The following is a 20,784-nucleotide window of genomic DNA, read 5'->3' as shown; positions in this document are numbered from 1 at the left end:
TAATATCTTCAATCACAGTATAATTTTTTTCAACCATGTCGCACGCAAGTCGGTCAAAGTAAATCTTCAACAATTTCTCTCTCACTGTCTCCCACCCCCTTAGTTTTTTTTTTCTCACCTCCAGATTCTTTTTTTTTTTAATTTTATTTTGTCACATTTTACCAAAAGGAGTTTCAATTATCTACACCAACTTCCTTCTATTTTACTTTCAATTTAAAAGACTTCATTTTAACAGATATAACAAAGGTTTAGTATTAGAATTTGCCCATTTTTCTTTATAGTAAATACAGAAGAATTCAATGAAAATACTTCAACTATTGGTATTGGCAGTACATCTTACTATATCGATAGCAACCAGTTCGTTGCAACACAAGCCAGGTTATTGTAACACATACGACAATTGTGGTAAGAAATCAGTTTTTGGTAAACCATTGCCATGTTCGACATTCCAGCCGGCAGTGAAAGCAAGTAAGGAGTCAATGGATAAGTTGAAGGCAATTTGCGGAGAAGAATTTGAATACATTTGTTGCTCCCCTGAACAAATTGACAGTTTAGAGCTGAACTTGAAAAGAGTTGATCCTTTAATATCATCTTGTCCTGCTTGTAGAAAGAATTTTTATGATTTCTTTTGTCGTTTTAGTTGTTCTCCAAACGAATCCCAGTTTGTTGAGATTTTGAAAACCGATATCGCCAAGGATACAGGTAAGGAAATTGTTACTGAAATTAACCAATACGTCAACCCTGATATGGCTAAGAAATTTTATGATTCATGTAAGAATGTCAAATTCCTGGCAACTAATGGCTTTGCTATGGATTTGATTGGTGGTGGTGCCAAAAATTACCTGCAGTTTCTTAAATTCTTGGGTGATGAAAAACCATTATTAGGAGGGTCACCTTACCAGATTAATTTCAAATATGAATTGTCCAAAGAACAGGAACAAGCTGGTTTTGTTTTAAGAAATGAAGATGTCAAGTCGTGTGATGATGAAGTATTCAAATGTGCTTGTACTGATTGTGAAGAGTCTTGTCCAAAATTGCCTCATGCTAGAGACTTGAATAAGAAATGTACTGTGGGGGTGTTGCCATGCTTCTCATTTACAATTATTATTTTCTGGTCATGTCTTATCTTAATGCTCGGTGGGTACCATGTGTACTTGGCAAAGTTGAAGAGAGCAAGAGGAAGAAGAATCTCCATTGGTGCAGAAGATGATGACGATGATGATATCGATACAATGATGGATCCTGGGCGTTATGTAAATTTCACTAAACGTAGTGCCAAAGCATTTCTGCATAGATTATCAACACAAATTCAGGATGCATTTGAATTTGTCGGTTCATTTTGTGCAAATTTCCCAGGTATTTCTATTGGTGGAAGTTTAGCCATTGCTATTTTGCTTTCATTCGGATTATTTAAACTACAATTGGAAACAGATCCGGTAAAGTTGTGGGTCAGCCCTGAAGACCAATCGTATAAGAATCAACAATACTTTGAAAATAATTTTGGTGAATGGTTCAGAGTTGAGCAAGTAATTGTTAGTTCCAAAACAGATAATCCAGTGTTGAATTGGGATGTTTTCAAATGGTGGTTTGAAAAAGAATCACAATTGGAAGATTTGAATAAAAATGTTTCACTTTCGGATATTTGTTTCAAGCCGTTAGGAAATACTTGTGCTATTCAGTCGTTTACACAGTATTTCCAGGGAGACATTACAGGACTTGATGAGAATAACTGGAGAGCTAAATTGCAAAATTGTGTCAACTCACCGGTGAATTGCCTACCTACATTCCAACAACCGTTGAAACCAAATATTTTATTTGATAATAATGACATTTCAAAAGCGAAAGCATTTACAGTCACAGTTTTAGTTAATAGTGATAGCAAGGATAAAAAATATTCAGCCGAAACAGTTTCATATGAACACCTGTTTTTAGAATGGGCTTCAGAGTTGGAATCATATTTCCCAGATAAGTTGAATGTTGCCTATAGTACAGAGATTTCACTTAAGGAAGAGCTTAACCAATCATCAAACACAGATGTCAGAACCATTGCTATTTCATATATTCTTATGTTCATCTATGCATCCTTAGCGTTAGGAGGAAAATTACCACATGCTAATTTGTTGTCATTGGTTAAGACACGATTCACGTTGGGATTTGCTGGAATTGTTATAATTTTGTTATCGGTCACGGCATCTGTTGGATTCTTTTCGTTTATTGGATTGAGATCTACGTTGATTATTGCTGAAGTTATCCCATTCTTGGTGTTGGCCATTGGTATAGATAATATTTTCTTGATTGTTCATGAATTACATGTCATTTCTGAAGTGCAACCTGACAAAGAAATTCCTATTCGAATTGCCCAGGCATTGAAGAATATTGGTCCATCATGTTTTATCAGTGCAATATTACAAGTCTCCATGTTTTTATTGGCAACTTCTGTAGGGATGCCTGCTGTGCGAAATTTTGCCTTTTATGGAGGTGGTGCAGTTTTGATTAATTTTTTGTTGCAAATGACGTGTTTTATTGGTTTGTTGAGCTTGGATCAAAAGAGACTTGAAGAAAATAGAGTTGATTGTGTTCCTTGTATTGCTGTTGCTCCAATTAGTTTGGACAATACCGAAGAAGAAGAAGAAGAAAGTGGAGACACCCATCTTGAGTATAATTTTTCCAATTGGATTGCTAAACATTATGCACCATTTTTGTTGAAGAGAACCACAAAACCTAAGGTAATTACATTGTTTGTATTGTGGGTGGGTATTTCTTTGAGTTTATTTCCTGAGATCAAACTTGGATTGGACCAAAGAATTGCAATTCCTTCGAGCTCTTATTTGGTGAATTATTTCAATTCAGTTTATGATTATTTAAATGTTGGTCCTCCGGTGTTTTATGTGGTGAAAGATTTAGATGTTACTGAAAGACAGAACCAACAAAAGCTTTGTGGTCGATTTTCAACTTGTGATGAATACTCATTGGCCAATATTTTAGAACAAGAAGTTAAACGTACACAAGTGTCGATGCTTGCAGAACCAGCATCTAACTGGTTAGATGATTTCTTTAGTTGGTTGAATCCAGATTTAGATCAATGTTGTCGATTCAAAAAGAGTAGTGTATTTGAAGGTAATGATAGACCAGAATTTTGTTTGCCAAATGCTCCGCAACGTCAATGTCAAGCATGTTATTTGGATCATGAACCTGCGTATGATTCTAGCATGAATGGGTTCCCTGAGAATGATAACTTTATGTTTTATTTCAACGATTGGATTGAAGAACCTTCTGATCCTTGTCCATTGGGTGGTAAAGCGTCACATGGTCAAGCTATATCTAGAACGCCAAAGAAAATCAAATCGAGTTATTTCCGAACATCGTTTGTTCCATTAAGAGGACAACATGAGTTTATTAATGCCCATAGAAGTGGACATAATATTTTACAAGAGATTAAAAAGTTTTTACCTTCAGTTGATATGTTTGTATTTTCCCCATTTTTCATATTTTTCACACAATATCAAAATATCGTGTTGTTGACAATCTTGTTGTTGAGTGTTGCCATGATTATCATATTGATTGTTGGTACATTTTTGTTAAATTCATTTAGAGCAGCAGGTATTCTCACCCTTACAATTATTACCATCATGATTAATATTGGAGGAGTGATGGCCATGTGGTCGATCTCATTGAATGCGGTGAGTTTGGTTAATTTGATCATATGTGTTGGGTTTGCTGTTGAATTTACTGTACATTTAACTAGAGCCTATTGTGTGTCTGAAGTTAAAATGTTTGATAATACATTGGACCAAGAGGTTTACAATAGCCTTATCCATATTGAACCCGAGAATATGAGAAGAAGTTCAATTACCAGCATCAATGCTAATTTTAGAAACTCCAAAGCATATAATGCGTTGTGTAAAGTGGGAGGATCCTTAATTAGCGGGGTTACATTAACAAAGATTATTGGTATTACAGTATTGGCATTTACAAGGTCACAAATATTTGAAGTGTACTATTTTAGAATGTGGTTATCATTGGTAGTCATTAGTTTTGTTCACGCCTTTGTATTATTGCCAGTATTGTTGAGTTTATAAAGATGAAAAACATAGGAAAGACAGTTCAATGTTAGTACAATATATACATAAATGCAAAGAATGAAAAATTATTAATGAGCTGGTTGCGTGCACCTTTGCATGTTGTTGCGGATTTACGTTAATATCAATGATGGATGTGGTAAGCAAAGAATTTAACACAAACACCAGTAGTGTACAATTGTGTGCAAGTCCAAAAACCGAAAACGTAAACATGATGACGAAAATTAAAAATGTGGGCGGAAATACTTTTGTACAATCCAACAGCGAAAAAAATTTTTTTTTTTTTAACAACAACACAGCAAATATTAGTGAGATACACAAAATATTTATGGTTGGGTTGAGTTGGGTTTGGATTAATAAGTTTATTCAATAGGCGAAAATTTTTGATTAGTAGTCAATCATACGTTGTTACAATATAAACCATAAGATCTGAGATTTTCTTATTAGTTTCTTTGTATGAAGTATAATTAACTATATTACACACATTTCAATTTATAGAATTTCATTTGTACTAACAAAATCAATGTCAGTTATCGATTGTCAAAGAGAGGGATGGCTGGATAGGAAATACACAAAAACCGAGGTGTATGGCATTAATGGAACCTCGATATTTTTTTTTTCTCTCTTTCTTCTCTTTTCTTTGGATCTATTTTCCCACACATTTGACTAGTCATGCATTTTTTTTCCCTCTCTCTCTGGCTGTCTATCTCTCTTTGGTGTTGTATGTATCATAGATTAGATTGTGGGTACACCCATGTGGGAGATTACTGGCTAATAATTACAAATCTGGTTTATACTCTCGTGAGTACAGTAAAAGTTTATTAGTTGTTGCTAATGACGATGTGGTGCACCCTAACGAAGAGAAAGAATGAAAACAAATAAAGCCATCCAAACCCAGAATTTTAAATCTCTATTTTACATATTGTGTAATTACAGTCAACAACAAGAACAACAAGAACAAGAACCATTCTGTCATACAGATTTGTCTTTGTTGTAAATTTTTTTTTTGTTGTTGTTGTTCTTCCTCTTTCTCATTTTGAAGCAAGAAAGAAAGAGAGAGGGAAAACTACTGAGAAATTATTTTTGCTAATTTTCTTTTTTATTAATAATTTTCCCCTTCTTTTTTTTTTTTTTTTATTTATTTAATTTTTCCATTTGTTTATTTATCAATTGATATAGGCTTGTTTTATATACTTATTGAATCCAATCAAATAAAGACAATGTCACTTCATTACACTTTTAAATGGTATGTATAGATTGCCACACTTCCATTAAGCAACATCTTTTTCATAGTTCCTTCCCCCTCCCCATTTTCAATTCATTGGTTAATTCCCACTATCCACGCCGAACAAATGGACACCAAAAGCAAAAAAAAAAAATAATACCAAACAAAATCCAGTCAAAGAGTGTTCATGTCGTCCACTTCAATGGTTGTAAAGAATAAACCAACTCGGGGGTTTATAGATTGAACAAGAGGAAGGCTATTCCAAAACAAAACTTTATATCTCCATGAGATCCTAATGAGAATGGGAACAGAAAAAGATTTGTGATTATTAATTCCTAACCAAATAGATTGGATTTTTTTTTACTAACAGAGTATTTTTTTTTATTACAGGCCTGCTGGACCACAAGAAGTAATTCTTACCGGGACTTTTGATAACTGGTCAAAATCCTTACCACTCGTTAAACAAACTGACGGCTCTTTTTCATTAGACGTTCCTTTACCAGGTGAAACTGACGACATTACTTACAAATATGTTGTAGACGGAGAATGGAAAGTCAACCCTGAAGAGGCAACCACTAAGGATGAATCCGGAAATGAAAACAACGTTATTGTTAAAGAAGATTTACACGAATTGTCCTCCATGCCAGGTGCCTTCATCCCAGAATCTGGGTTGGTTGCCGCCACTTCTACTCCAGCAGCACAAGATGGTGAATTGAAAACTACCGTTATGCCAAAGGAAGAACCACACCATGCTTCAGTTGCTGGTGAACCAGGTGTTTTTGTTCCAAAAGATCAAGAAACTTTATCTGCTTTTGAAAAAATTGAAGACACCGATGCTAAGGCTTTGAATGAAAATGTCACCGAAATTGGTACTGCCAATGTCAACAACAATAACAATAACGTTGATGGCCAATCCACTATTCCTGCTCCAACTACTGGTGTTTTAGTTGAAGGTTCTGAATTAACTCCAGAGGAAAGAAAGAAACAAAAGAAGAAGATTAAGAGATCTCAATACAAGGCTAAGAAGAAGAAGAAGGCTGCTGAAGCCAAAGCTGCCAACGGTGAAGCCGCCGCTGGATCTAGTGAATTTGATTCTGAAGAGATGACTCCAGAACCAACTACTAAGGATATTATTGATGGTGATGAAGATAAAGAAAAGATTTCTTCTACTGGTTTTGCTGCTGGTGCTGGCACTGCCGCTGCTTCAGCCGCTGCTGCCGGGGCTGCTTTAGCTAACCACTCTGAAACCCCAGGTTCCACTACTCACCCAGTCAATGATATTGCTACCAAGGAAATCGAAGAACCAGTTGTTGCCGATGTCGATGGTGTTGATGGTGTCAAAGCACCAATTGCCGAAGACACTGTTATTGATGAAGTTCCATCTACTACTGTTGTTGTTGAAGCACCAGTTGTCAATGATTCCACCCCGGTTGACGTAGATGAACCAGTTGTCAATGATGCGCCAGTTGTTGATTCTACTCCAGTTGTTGACTCTACTCCAGTTGCCGAGTCTACTCCAGTTGTTGAAGAAACCAAGGTTGAAACCGAAGAAGTTGCTGCCAATAACTCTGTTCCAGTCACTGAAACTGAAGATGTTCCAAAGACCTTGGATCCAAAAGTTGCTCTTGATAATGAAGCTAAAGAAGTTGATGCTTCTCCAGTTCACAAAGAACCACTTGTTGTTTCTCAAGATAACGAGGACATAGTCATTGCTGCTCCAGGTGATACTGAAAAAGACATTACAGCTGCTGTTGAAGCTCGCGAAGGTGGTAACGTTACCCTTGAAGAAATTGAACCAACTGAATCTCAAAAGGAAAGATTAACCAAAGAAGCCAATCTTAATACCGCCACTGCTACTCAAAAGACTGAAACTCCAGCAAAGAAGACTGCTACTGCCCCAACCAAGGCTACCCCAACTGCCAAGTCCAACGGTAAGGCTGAGGAAAAGAAGAAAGGTGGTTTTAGAAAAATGTTGAAGAAGATCTTTTCTTAAACGTAACGCTCCATGGGTTAATAATTATTCCACCCCGTGAAAGAGACTATTTAATTTATTAATTATTCTTGTTCCTAAAGTTGCTTTCATTTTTTTTTGTTTTTCTTTCTTTCTTACTATTATTTTCATTAATTCTAATCTCAAATACCAAACTGATAATCTATTCCTTGACTCAGGATTACTTTCCCCGCCACATTAGTTTTTATTGTTTTTATTTTTATTATTATTATAATTATTTAATTATTATTTGTTCTTGTTGTTGGAATTCATTTCTTAATTGTTTCCTTCCTTGTTTTAATTGTCAATGTAATATATATAGCATATAATTTTCCTTTTTTTTTTATTATTATTATTATTCTTTAACTATTTTGTCGTTAGTTGTTTAGATTTTGTCAACTGAATCATATTATTTTTATATACTAATCTTACCAATACAAGTCCTTACTCTTAAATACACGTTTATCATGTTTGATGTATTTTGTAAGACACGCAAATCAAAGGTCGTGTATACTCGTCCATAAATGAACAATTTTTTTTTTCTTTTTTATTTTTATAAAACTGTTCATCATTTCTTCCATTGTTCGCATTTGAAAAGAGAACAAGAAGAGCAGAGAATTTCTCGCCGTCAGCGCTCATTCATTCTTTTTTTTTTCATTGATTTTTTTTTTATATTATTGGGCATCACATTTTCTTTTCTGTTTAATATTCCTTTACACTTTTGTATACATATTATTTATTTTATTTTTTGAATACAATATTAATCAAGAATGGACGGACCAGTTGAAAGTTCTAAACAATTATTTGTCAGACCACTCGCATATGAAGTCACCAGCGAACAAGTTCAAGATCATTTTTCAAGAGCTGCACCAGTTGTTGATGTTCGTTTAATGGAAGGTTATGCTTTTGTCACTTTTGAAAATGAAGAAGATGCTAAACAAGCTATTGAATTGTTGGGTGAAACCGAATTGAATGGTGTCAAGTTACAAATCGAATTTGCTAGAGAAAGAAAAGAAGATACTCGTGGTAAATATCGTCTTTCAATCACCAACTTACCAGAAGGTACTGCTTGGCAAGATGTTAAAGATTTTGTCAGAGAAAAGACCAATTCTCCTGTCAACTATGTCAAGGTTTTCACCAACTACGAAACCAATGAAACCACCTGTAGTTTGCAATTTGAAAGTGCTGAAGATTTAGAAAAAGCCATCCCATTGTTGGACAAATCTATTTTCAATGATGTCACTATTGGAGCCGAAGAAGACACCAGCCCATGGGTTCCACCACCACCAAGAGGTAGAGGTGGTTTCAGAGGTAGAGGTAGAGGCGGTTTCGACCGTGGTTTCAGAGGTGGAAGAGGCGGTTTTGACCGTGGCTTCAGAGGTGGAAGAGGTGGATTTGATCGTGGATACGGTGATAGAGGTGGCTTCAGAGGCGGCAGAGGTGGCTTCAGAGGAGGAAGAGGTGGCTACGACCGTGGTTTTGGAGATAGAGGTGGCTTCAGAGGTGGAAGAGGTGGTTTCAGAGGTGGTAGAGGTGGCTACGGCGACAGAGGATTTGATCGTGGTTCCTATGGTGATAGAGGTGGATCTTATGAACGTGAAAGATCCCCAACCCGTTTCTAATTTGACTAAATTTTGGAAGAAGTAAAAGGAATTAACAAATTATTTGTCATGATGTTTATTATTAGTTTAGAGTAAATTTTTATTTGGTTTACAGAACTGGATTAGAAAAAAAAAAATGGAATCTGAATAAGGAATTATCAAAGTATTAATATTAATGTTTTTTTTTTTTTTGTTTTTAAATTACTATTGTTTGAAATTATCCTATCAACGATGTGTTACTTTATATTGTTTATTATGTAAAAATTTTAGTGTAAAAGAAATCTGTGATTGGAAACCATGTGTTTTTGGATAGAGTAATTGCATGGGGGAATATGTTATATTTTGGGGAAACAAACTCCTATGGTAAAACCACCCTACCATTTATTTTTATTTTTAATGATGATGAATCGAATTTCATTTCCTTTTTTTTTTATGAACTATTTATTTATTTCCCTTTTATTAGTACTATTATTGGACCGATATGATTATGGACCTATTATTTATTATCTTAATGACTTATGTTACGAAAATGTTGTATTCTTAAAATGTATATATGTTTAGAGATAGACCTATATTTATAGACTTTAATTAATTTGGTAGTTTGCCATGAAATACTAAAGATCTATTTGTAGAATAAATTTCTTCGTGTTTACCCCAGTTGTCAACATGTAAACTAAACCTTTGGTTTTTAGATACAAGATAATCAACAAGTAAATGAGTCTGTTTCATGGATAGAAGCTCATCTTCTAATGACTGGTAGATGATAAACTGAGTTGATTGTTTCACTAATGAGAATGGTGTATCGATCTCTGGAATTCTTGAACTAAGCTGGGTTGAATTTTCAACATGTTCAGCATTAACAAATGCTTCATTGACAAATGAAGAATAATCTGGGTATTCGTTTAACAATTCAATAACATTGTATATCCCATCAAGGAATAACAATTGATCAAATTTGATATTTTTGCCCACATAATCCAATAATTGATGGATTTCATCCGTGTCATATGATTCATTTGGCACATATTTCAACCCTTCATTGACAATAATTTTGAAATGAAGTAACTGGAGAATCATTGTAGCGCCCACTGAATGTCCCAACAAAGTGATATTTTCAGATTGGAAATTTTCCCGAATAAATTTCAACCCTCTTAAAATATCAACCAAATGGAAAGGATGTTTGATTTCTGGTGATAATCTATAGTTTATTCCAATATGATTGACATCTTTATTATGACTAACCACAGGATCCATTTCATCAAAGGTATTACTGGGGTCTCTCCAAGCTCCTCCATGTATATAAATAAAAGTATGATTGTTCTCAGCCGAGTAATTAAATACCTTTAACTTTTGTAAATCATGATCACCATAAGCAAATATAGCATCATTGACGGAATTCTGTTGAATAGTAGACATGTTGGTAATTGCACTTGGTTTCGTCTTTCAATAACACAGAATTATCCTTGAGTGCACTACTTCTTGAAGTTTTTTTTTTTTTTTTTTTTGGTTTGTCTTGCACTAGAGATGAAAAATTTTCCCTTAACCAGATCATCATCAACCATAAACAAAATCTTGATTACTTATACACATATTAATCCAACACACACATATATATATATATCTATATCAAAATGTCTACAGGATTAATTGACTCATGGGCAGATGCAGGTGATGAATTTTCCGCTCCACCAGAAATCATAGTGAACCCAGATGGAACCAAAACTGTTATTAGTTTCAGAACCAACCAAGATGGTAAAAAAGTCAAAATTACCCAAAAGATAAAAGAAGTTAAAGTTCAAGAAAGAGTACATCCTTTGATTGCACAACGTAAGAACTGGCATAAATATGGTAAAGATAAGAATTCTCCACCAGGCCCAGATACAAGTACCACCCAATTAGGTGAAAAAGTTGACTTGAAATTAGGTACTTCCTGGAAACAAATTGAAAAGAAAGAAGAAGAAGATAAAGCTCATGAAAGAGCTCAAAAAGTTGCTGTTCAAACCATTAAATGTAGACTTTGTGGAGGTGACCATTATACCTCAAAATGTCCATACAAAGATACTTTGGGTGCTGCAGCTGGTATTGGATCCGCTAATTCTACTCCTGAACCTTCTCAAGAAGGTGCCGGTGCTGCTGCTGGTAGCGGTAAGTATGTTCCAAGACATATGAGACCTGATGCTAGTGGTAATATTCCAAGTAAAGAAGCTAGAGATGATTCTACTACTTTGAAGGTCAGCCAGTTGAATTCATTTGTTGATGAAGATATGATTAGAAATGAATTGTTTGCTAGATTTGGTCCATTACAAAGAGTTACTATTGTTAGAAACAGAGAAACTGGTGAATCTAGAGGTTTTGCTTATGTTTCTTTTGCTACTGAAGAAATTGCCCAAAAAGCATTGGATACTTTCAATGGTAAAGGTTACCATTCTTTGATTTTACACTTGGAATGGTCTAAGAAGAAGAAGAACTAGAGGTGCCAAGTCTCAGCTAATTGTTGTACAAACATAAATAGAAAGTAAATGTATAGTAGTAATTCAATAAAGATGGTTAATGTCTTGTAACCGGTGATTTCTTGCTGTGAGGATGTCGGTGATAGTCTTGGATCACGTTTCGTTTCAAGTAGTATTGAATAAATTCAAGATTAAACTTCTTTGTGGGTAAAACACTCAAAATCCTTATACCCAACAACAAATGGCATACCAGTTGATGTGTGAAAATATCATTTTGATTTGAAATTACTGAGTTTGTGATTAGTGACTTAATTATGTGAAGATTACAAATTATTCCAAAGCAATTAAAAAAACTAATCATCCAATGTTGTTCTTTTGCTCATTTCTGATATGATCATATTATTAATGTATATTTATTTTCCATTTTATAATAACTTCTTCTTCCTCTGAAATTGAACATCTAATTCTTACATTTATTATAAATACAGTACAATACATTCTATTACAGAATTCTATAGTTTATTTTGTTTTACTAAATTGGATGTTTTTCTTTTTCTAAGTTCCGATTTGTTCTATTACACACACAAAAGAGTCTCACCAGTTTACTTTGCCTGTTCTGCTTGCTTGCTTGCTCGCTCACCCACCACGACTCACCCCGCCCCTTTTTTTATTATATTCTTTTTGGTTTTTTTTTTTGGCTCCTTGCGATATAATTATTCATTCTTGTCATTCAAGCAATAATTGATACTCCTTCGGATACCGTGGAAAAGATCAACCAAAAATTTTAAACCCATATCAACAACTATCCATTGTATGCTAGATAAACCAGAATAGGCACTAGTATTATATTATACATATATTTATATTTTTTTTTGCATTATATCTTATTTATATTAAGGTTTTTTTATTTATTTTTTTTATTCAAGAAGAATATCAGTTGATTAAATACTGTCTACATTTTATTTTGAACTTTTAAATTACATTATTTAATTTCCTTTATCAGCCCTTTTTTTTGCTATTATTATTTTTGTGCAGTAGATGGCTTCAACAACTCAGACTGAAGTATCTAATGAATCAAGATCACCAAATGGTCGGGCTCAGAAGAAAGGTGGGTTTTTCAATAAGTTGATTAAGAAATCTGGTCACTCCAAGAATTTATCCCCGCAACCTACTGAGTATGCGAAATCGTTTGCTTCTTCAAACCCACCAAGTAGGAGATCTAGTGTCAAACGAGATAAACGGAATTCAATGGAAAACAACCATTTTGTTGACGATGATGAGGATTCTTTATACGACGACGATTACGATGAATCTAATTCTATTGGAGAAGATGATACCGACGATTCTATTTTTGATTCAACAAATCATGTCTTGTCTAGTGCAAGTACCTTACGAAAAGTGAAATCATACAACTATACAACATTTGATAATCACAGTGTTGGGGAAAAGGTGGCGTTTCCAACCACTCTGGAAGGTTTGGATATGGATTTGGATATTCCCGAAGAGAATGAACCACCATATGCTGGTTTAACCTATGAATCTTTTCTTACACCGAAATATATTAAAACTACAAGAAGAAATAAACATAGTCCAAGAATTATCAATAACTTATTTCTTGCCCAGGAATTAAATGTTGTGGAAGATGTTGGCAGTGATACAGAAGATGATCGTCTTGAAGACGAGTCCTTTATTAATAATGATGAAGATTTACTGCATGATGAAGAATTAGGAGGTGATATTAGAAGAGAGATTTTTGTCATGGAGTTTAGTCAAGATGGAAAATATCTAGCTGCAGCAGGTAGAGATGCTGTGATCAGAGTATGGAAAGTGATTTCCTCGCCTTTGGGAAGAATGGAATTTAACCAACTTGAGAAAGTTAGTGGACCTCCTCCCCGAAGCAACAAGAGAGATTATGTTTTTGACCCGGCACCTGTTTTCCATAGACAACCTATACGTGAGTTTAGAGGTCATTCGAGCAATATATTATCATTAGCATGGAGTAAAAACAATTTTTTGATAACAGGTAGTATGGATAGAACCGCTAGATTATGGCATGTTGATCGTGATCTGTGTTTGCAGGTATTTCCACATGAAGATTTCGTGACTGCTGTAAAATTCCACCCCCATGACGATCGGTTCTTTTTGAGTGGATCACTCGATAATGAGGTTCGTCTTTGGTCAATTTTGGAAAACTCAGTTGCATATAATAAACATCTTGGAGATGATGTGTTAATTACTGCGTTGGAGTTTGCGCCAGATGGTTTGCATTGCTTTGTCGGAGGATTTAATGGAGCATTGTTTATATTGGAAACAAAGGGATTGTTCTCTGTTTTTCAAGTGGAAATTAAAGAAAGATCCATTGTACATTCCTTCAATAGTAGCAACAAGAATGGAAATAAGATTACAGGCATAAAAGTATTCAATAACCCATTATTTGAAGAAGGAAGAGGTAAGAACGCAATTGAAAAATATGCAGTGCTTGTAACAACAAATGATTCTAAAATTCGTATGATTACTGTTGCACAGAAGAAGTTGATTACAAGATTTCGTGGTTTGACAAACAACTCATCTTCAATAGTAGCAGATAGTACAGAGGATCAAAAGTATATTATTTCTGGCTCAGAGGATCATTATTGTTATGTGTGGGAAAATAACAATAGTATCATAAATAACAAGCTTAAACAATCATTAAAAGAGTTTGTCATTGATGGTAAACAGCATATTTCAGATTTCCATCACAAACATGAGAAGTATTCCAAGTTCATGGCCTTGAATAAGTTTTTCAATAAGTTTTTGGAAGAAGATTATGATAATAAGCATGATTTTGTTGCCAATGAGAATAACAGCTATACATACTTTCATGCCCACCACTCGAAATGTAACGTTGCCATTTTTGCGCCGGAGTCTACCAAACAGTTATTACAATTATCAGATGATTTAATTTATGATTTGAAAAAACGTGGTGACGCGTGTCGAATTGATCCTTCTAGATGTTTTACCTGTAACGGAAAGTCTGTCAAAGTCGACAACTCGGTTCAAACAGGGGATATAATTGTTACCGCCGATCAATTTGGTATAATTCGAGTATTCAGACAAGATTCTGCTTATCTTTATCGGAAGAAATTCATTGAATTTTACAAAAAGGGACAAACCAAGAACAATAGTGATCTCGTGCTGCTTAGTCCATCCGATAGGGGATTATCCATTCGAAGAGGATTATCACTTGCTGATAGAGGTTCTTCTCTTGTGCGCGAAACAAGTATGAGTCCTGTGAGACATTCAGAATCACAGATGAACATAAGGAGCATGTTGGCGTCTAAAATTAACCCATCTTCTTTTTCTGCTCCGTCAACTCCACTTTCGGAATCCACATTTGCTGTAAGCGGTGGTTCCATTGAAGGAAGACCACATTCACCTAGTGGGGCATACTTGTCGATGAGATCAATTGCTGGTGGTGGTCCGTCTACAAGAAATGGAATGTTTGTTCAACCTAATGTTGCCTTACTGGTTGAGCATGATGAAGTTGTTCAATCAAGCCCGAGTGGTAGTGACATAACATTAGGCGAGCCAACACCACATAATTCCAAATCCAAACTTAATTCAAGTCTAGAAAATTTCAGTAATCCTAAAGATAACTCAAGGCCAATTATACCTAAAATAGTATTGCCACAGGACGATGAACCAAGTGCAAATCAGGTTGACTATCATTCACGATTAAAAGATTTGAAAATAAATAGTCACGTAGAAGCAAGAGGCAGAACGAAATAGGTGTTGTAAAAGAAAGAGAACAAAATGTATATTTATTCACATGTATTATTATTATATTAACTACAAAAAACTGTGTATTCACAATATATATATATATATATATAAAGTTAATTAAAAAATATTAAATAGTACAAATGCTTTTTTAACCAGACCAAAATTGGTATGCCTTTGGTTGACTTATGCTAACTGGCAATTTAGACTCGTCTTGGTCACTTTCTTCGTTATTTTCATCAACATCCATATTATCTTGACCATTTTCAGATGAATTATTCTGGTTAACTGCTTTGGCAAGTTCACTTATTTTTGCAGGTTTTATTAAATCATTCAATACATCTGCTAATTCTGGCTTGGATTTCTTCAATTGTTCAATTTTTTCAAATTGTACCCATCTTTCAACTAAAACTTGTTTTCTTTCCAAATTTAATTGATTCTCAAGTTTGATTAAATTATCTTGTAATTCATCTACTTTTTTCAATTTGGCGTTAAATTTTTCTAAAGTCAATTCAATTACTTGGTTAATCAAATCAGTCTGTTCCAATTGTGCCTGTTTCAAATTTTGTTCTGCGTTTGCCAGTATAAACTCTTGCCCATTTTGTGTGGACACCAACTTTGCAACAATATCTTGCACTAAGGTTTCCGAAACACCTTGATCTTTTCCAATTGGTTCTTCTTTTAGTAATTTTGTCAAGAATTTATCTTCAATCGGTAACTGAATAAATTTGAGTATACATTGTTCTCTCGTCTTAGAAGCAACGTGTTCACTTATTTTGTCCCATTGATTGTTCGAATTAGCATGGATATTGGATGCACCATTAACAGTAGCCGGTTCATATGAACCAAACATTTCAATACCTTCCAATAACAATAATATTTCTTGTTCATTCCATTCAGCACCTTCTTGCTCCTTATGCAATTGAACAAAATCAGAAGATTGGAAATTCAGTGGGAATAAACCTTGATCATAACAAATGGTACACAACACACTGGCATTGTTTATGTTTGATGTTGGGTTATGTGTATAAGACTTTATTTTCAAATTATGATATCTAACTTCAGTAGCGTCTTTACCACAAATACTACAAGAATAATTGACAATGTTATTTGTCTTGAAATTTGTTTTCTTTTCCGCAGTTGCATAGATGTTTCTTCTAATTTCCAAATTCAAAGGCAATCCAATATCGTTGGTACCAGATTTCTTTTCAGGCTCTTCATCGGTTGGTAAAGTTTCTGATTCTTGTTTATTATTCACAAATGTAGCATTCTCTGGAATTGCAGGGACTAAACCTTGTGGAGTATCCAATGTGATTTGAAAATGGCCGGTATACTGTGGTCCCAAGAGTGTTGATTTTGTTTTTGGATCAATTTGATAGTTGATCAATCCCCATTTTTCCAAGAATTGATGAATTCTTATTATAACTGAAACATCCCCAGATAAATTTCTTCTAACAGCAGTAACAGTTAAATATTCTTTAGGGTTTAATCTAAAGGTGTTTACGATAAAATCTCTGATGTACTTATAACTGGCTGGTGTCCTGTAAATAGACGGATTTTCTTTGAAAAAATCAGGGAATGATTTCTTTTCGATCGGATGGATCTTATTCAAATCAAACCATTTGGCAAATGATGGAATAATGACATGAACTGTTTGTTCTACCAAATATTTTTTCGCAGACTCTTGAAACTCAGCTTGTAGTTTTTCAACATCAATGACTTCACCAGTTTTGGTTACGTCAGATGCCTTGGTGGAATCAACTGAAACTTCCTCGGTTTTGGAAACTTCGACACTTGTTGTTTCTGGTTCAACTGACATAGCTAAAAATGATATGGATATGTGATATCTTTTTTTCTTCAACTAATTCAAGGTTGTTTTTCCTCTATTGTATTTTTTTTTTTCGTTTTTCCTTATTCCTTTTTTTTTGTTGTTGTTGTTGTTCAAGATTCTCGTTGAACCAGAAAGATTTTTTCTGCTGTGGTAGGATTTTTGAAAACAATGCACGACGGAATATTTGAGCAATGCACACGAATCGATTTGGAAAGACTAAAAAATTTAAAGAATGAAAGTACGCGTCTGTGTGTGTTTATTTGCTGCCCAAGAGTTTTTCTTCCTTCTTCTTCCTTTTTTTTCAGTGTGCTTTACAACCAATATAACATCCAATTATGATCAGAAGACTGTCTAGAAGAGCAAATGCTCCACTGGTGTCATACAAGGAATCAAGTGATTCAGAAGATGATGTTCAAGCTCTGGAACATGAGGAGCAAACAAGAGTTGTTAAGAGAAAAGTGAATCGTAAATCGAGACAGCCATCAAAAAAACAAAAGAAATCAAAAAAATCCATGAAACAATTAGAAGATGAATTGGAAGAAAATCATTTATATAAGGCTTTAGCAAATACGGAGGTAAATATTCAGGATGTGGCACTTGATTGGGTTGAGGAATTTGAAGAAGATCTTGGACAGGACAAGCACGACTCCATAACTAGTTTAATTAATTTAATTTTACGAAGTTGTGGTTCATTGCATTTATTTCAACCACATGATTTAAGCAACTTGGAGTCAAGTGCAGATACTGTTGCCGAAATTGCCATTGCATTTGGAGAGCAGTCATTCCACAAATTCCCGTTTAAAGCATTACCAGTCTTCAAAAAGAATGTGTTGCAACTTTTCGTGGCTATAATTGAAATTGCTCATGAAAATGGGTTGCTATACGTGTATGATAATGAAGATGATGAAGAGTCTTTGGCTTCACCGTTAATGTCTTATTTTTTAACATGGACAACATCATTGTCAACAAGTGCAATAAGATCTTTGAGATACACTGCCAGTGAGATTATTTACTCTATTCAATCTCATTTATGTGTAATTATCAAAACTATAGAAGGAATCCTTGAAAGATCTCAACGTCAATTAATTAAACTTAAGAATTCAAACACCTCGAAATATGAAACCTTGACAAGTACAATTGCCAGTTGTCAACTTCAAAAGAATACCTGTTTGGAGTATTTTAATGACATTGTTACTATTGTGGTGGACAAAAGATATAGAGACGTTGATCCACAAATACGATGCACAACGTTGAAGCATTTAGGAGAATCAATTGTGGCATATCCGGAATTTTTTTGTCAAGGTATTTATTTGCGATACTTTGGTTGGTTATTGTGTGATCCAATTGGACAGGTAAGAGTGGAGAATATCCGAGCTTTAGCTAGAATATACCGTTCCTTTTCAGTTAATAATTTACCCTTAGGTCTCCGTCAATTTTCGGAAAAGTATAAGTTGCAGCTCATTAAAATGAGTCTGATTGATAGTGATTCGCAAGTGAGAATGCAGTGCTTTGGAATTTGTTGTGAATTATTGAAGCTTGGATTTTTGGACGACGATGATACTAAGTTAGTTATTGAAAACTATCCGTTTAAAGACAATGCAAAAGTTCATGTTGAAGTGGCCAAGTTTATTTTCATCTTGAATAAGGAGAGTTCTTCCAGTTTGCATGATCAGTATAAATTGTTCTTGGACACATATAAGCCAGATCAACTTCATGATGATTTGGTGAATTGTTTGAGCATAAAAAGCTTGATACGATTACTACTTCCACTAGCTGAGAAACCAGTTGATATTATTTTCCAATATTTGAGTGATCATCATGAAGAAAATTGGGAGTTATTATTGAAGTACTTCTTAGTGGATGTATTTCTGATCAAATTCTTTAAAGGAGAAGATGAATCTCATTCGGATAATGAAGAGATTAATGAGTTTAAACAGCAAATTGATTTAACAGATGACGAAAAGGTTGTCCTTCTCAAGTTTATTTTTGGTTATGTTAAGTATCTTTATTCCAAAAAGTATGATGATGAGGTATCGGCCCAATTGGTAAAGTTGGTTGAATATTTGCCACCAATTCTGAATGTTTGTGTCAAATCTGCGAAGCTATTCCCAGTGTTTTTACAACTTTTGACTGTTGTCACTGTTGAAAAGGAATCCGTATATGGATTATTTGAAAAGTTAAATAAATTAGAAGAGTATGATGAAATGACATCTCAAATTATCAAATATTTCAAAGAATTTGATATATCAACAGAATTTGGTCCGTTCTTTTCGGCATTGTTTGGGTCACCTGGACTAACATCTGCTGTCAAATTTCAAGTACAAACAATGCTAGATGAATTGGTGGAAGAAGTTATGCAAAGTGTCGATGGAAATACTGATGTTTTAGATGTGGACCGTACTAATGATGAGTTGACTGAACAGATTAGTCTTATCAAGTTAATCAATAGCATTGCCCCAGCATTAAGAAAGTTGAGAGAATTGGGTGACTTTGTAAACATAGCCAATTTGACTCAGGCTACGGAGTTAATAACTACATTGGTCAGCAAAGTATTGAGAAAATTTGATTTGGCGTTGATTAAATCTCAATGGAAACACAATTTCTTGCAACAAATGGGCATGTTTTTGAAATCTTTGACGAGTCTCTACGATTTAGTATTAGTCATAGTTTCATGGAAGTTTGAACGATTAATGGAAACAAGTAAAGATGATCAACATCACACTGCTATTGATTTAGAATTTGATGGGATTGTGGATTTGATAAATCAAACCATGAGGTTAGTTTATGAATGTTCTACCAATGTTGAGTTTGTTGACTTAAAAACGATCCTAATCATGAAATATATTGACTTTATGTTGTCATTTAAAGTCTTTTATGTGAAATTTGAGGCTGATAATGAGTTTGATAATTTCCAACTGTATTTCAATACCAATATGCAATTATTGGTTATAAAGCGTGATATGCAACTGCAGATTTTGCAACTATTCTTAGTCAAAGAAGTCAAGCTTGCAAGTTTGTTACAGGTAGATCTCGACAGAGCTGATGAGGAAGATGTTAATTTTGATGACTATACTGAGAACGATAGAACTATTGCTGAGTCAAGCATGTTTGATGATGAGGATCTGCAAACAACAAGAGGTTCTACAAACAGTGATGAAAATCTTAGATTGGAGAAAATATGGTCGTTTGAAAAGGATTTGTCTGTGTATACATTAAAATTGTTGTCGTTGGTCAATTTACTGTTGGTTCACGAAGATGTTTATTCTAGAGTGAGGATGAATAAAGATAAATTAGGAAGTGTGTTTGCTAAGATTATTGAACAACAAGAAAGTGTGCTGAAAGAGAAGGATACTAGAGGTGATGCACAACAAGAAGATATCATTTCTGAAACCCAAAACGAATTACTGGTTGTTGTTGATGAAGAAACTACAAGTGCTATATCTCAGAATTAGTTACTTGGTTATAGTTTTGCAGCATACCGAAGTGTGCGGCTGAATCTTGAAGAAAAATAACCTACCGTATTCCGAAGGGGAAAAAAATAAAGGTCATACTGCCGATAAAAATAACCCAAAGCCCTGAATCTAGGTTGGACTGTGCTCGTAATCGAACACAGAATAAAATGATTAGGCTAATACGAATCTTTGGTGTTTTTCTTATTTAGATGCAGTGGATCTCTCTCTCTCTCTCTTGTCTATTTTGAGTGATTATAATTACATTAATTTTGATTGGTTAGAGGTGAACAATGTAGCACAAACAAAGAAAGTATATGCAAAAGGTGTAAAAGCTGCTGTTCTTTTTTTTATTATTATTTTATTTTTCTAACGTTTGAACCTTTAACAAGGTTCCACT

At 34.3% G+C, this 20,784-nt stretch overlaps 8 protein-coding genes across 8 annotated transcripts; 6 read left to right on the top strand and 2 right to left on the bottom strand. All coding sequences in view use genetic code 12, as the record gives it.

Annotated features, from left to right (window-relative positions):
- Positions 1–299: 299 nt before the first annotated feature.
- Positions 300–4,079, top strand: NCR1 (sphingolipid transporter; the record flags this gene model as incomplete). Its single annotated transcript, XM_002549363.1, has 1 exon — positions 300–4,079. The coding sequence occupies one exon, from the start codon at positions 300–302 to the stop codon at positions 4,077–4,079; it is 3,780 nt and encodes a 1,259-aa protein (XP_002549409.1).
- A 1,865-nt stretch (positions 4,080–5,944) lies between these two features.
- Positions 5,945–7,297, top strand: MDG1 (Mdg1p; the record flags this gene model as incomplete). The annotated part of the gene is made up of 1 exon (XM_002549362.1): positions 5,945–7,297. The coding sequence occupies one exon, from the start codon at positions 5,945–5,947 to the stop codon at positions 7,295–7,297; it is 1,353 nt and encodes a 450-aa protein (XP_002549408.1).
- Positions 7,298–8,064: 767 nt separating this feature from the next.
- NPL3 (mRNA-binding protein) lies at positions 8,065–8,916 on the top strand (the record flags this gene model as incomplete). The annotated part of the gene is made up of 1 exon (XM_002549361.1): positions 8,065–8,916. One exon carries the CDS (start codon positions 8,065–8,067, stop codon positions 8,914–8,916), a length of 852 nt encoding a protein of 283 aa, XP_002549407.1.
- A 567-nt stretch (positions 8,917–9,483) lies between these two features.
- CTRG_03703 (arylformamidase) lies at positions 9,484–10,311 on the bottom strand (the record flags this gene model as incomplete). Its single annotated transcript, XM_002549360.1, has 1 exon — positions 9,484–10,311. One exon carries the CDS (start codon positions 10,309–10,311, stop codon positions 9,484–9,486), a length of 828 nt encoding a protein of 275 aa, XP_002549406.1.
- A 215-nt stretch (positions 10,312–10,526) lies between these two features.
- TIF35 (translation initiation factor eIF3 subunit g) lies at positions 10,527–11,366 on the top strand (the record flags this gene model as incomplete). The annotated part of the gene is made up of 1 exon (XM_002549359.1): positions 10,527–11,366. One exon carries the CDS (start codon positions 10,527–10,529, stop codon positions 11,364–11,366), a length of 840 nt encoding a protein of 279 aa, XP_002549405.1.
- A 1,017-nt stretch (positions 11,367–12,383) lies between these two features.
- CTRG_03701 (uncharacterized protein) lies at positions 12,384–15,113 on the top strand (the record flags this gene model as incomplete). The annotated part of the gene is made up of 1 exon (XM_002549358.1): positions 12,384–15,113. The coding sequence occupies one exon, from the start codon at positions 12,384–12,386 to the stop codon at positions 15,111–15,113; it is 2,730 nt and encodes a 909-aa protein (XP_002549404.1).
- Positions 15,114–15,255: 142 nt separating this feature from the next.
- CTRG_03700 (uncharacterized protein) lies at positions 15,256–16,923 on the bottom strand (the record flags this gene model as incomplete). Its single annotated transcript, XM_002549357.1, has 1 exon — positions 15,256–16,923. One exon carries the CDS (start codon positions 16,921–16,923, stop codon positions 15,256–15,258), a length of 1,668 nt encoding a protein of 555 aa, XP_002549403.1.
- Positions 16,924–17,270: 347 nt separating this feature from the next.
- Positions 17,271–20,387, top strand: IRR1 (Irr1p; the record flags this gene model as incomplete). Its single annotated transcript, XM_002549356.1, has 1 exon — positions 17,271–20,387. The coding sequence occupies one exon, from the start codon at positions 17,271–17,273 to the stop codon at positions 20,385–20,387; it is 3,117 nt and encodes a 1,038-aa protein (XP_002549402.1).
- Positions 20,388–20,784: the final 397 nt, after the last annotated feature.

Source organism: Candida tropicalis, assembly GCF_000006335.3.
Source record: "Candida tropicalis MYA-3404 genomic scaffold supercont3.4, whole genome shotgun sequence".
Classification (NCBI taxonomy): domain Eukaryota; kingdom Fungi; phylum Ascomycota; class Pichiomycetes; order Serinales; family Debaryomycetaceae; genus Candida; species Candida tropicalis.
Note: the sequence above shows the minus strand (reverse complement) of the source record. Positions and strands in the feature narration are given on the sequence as shown.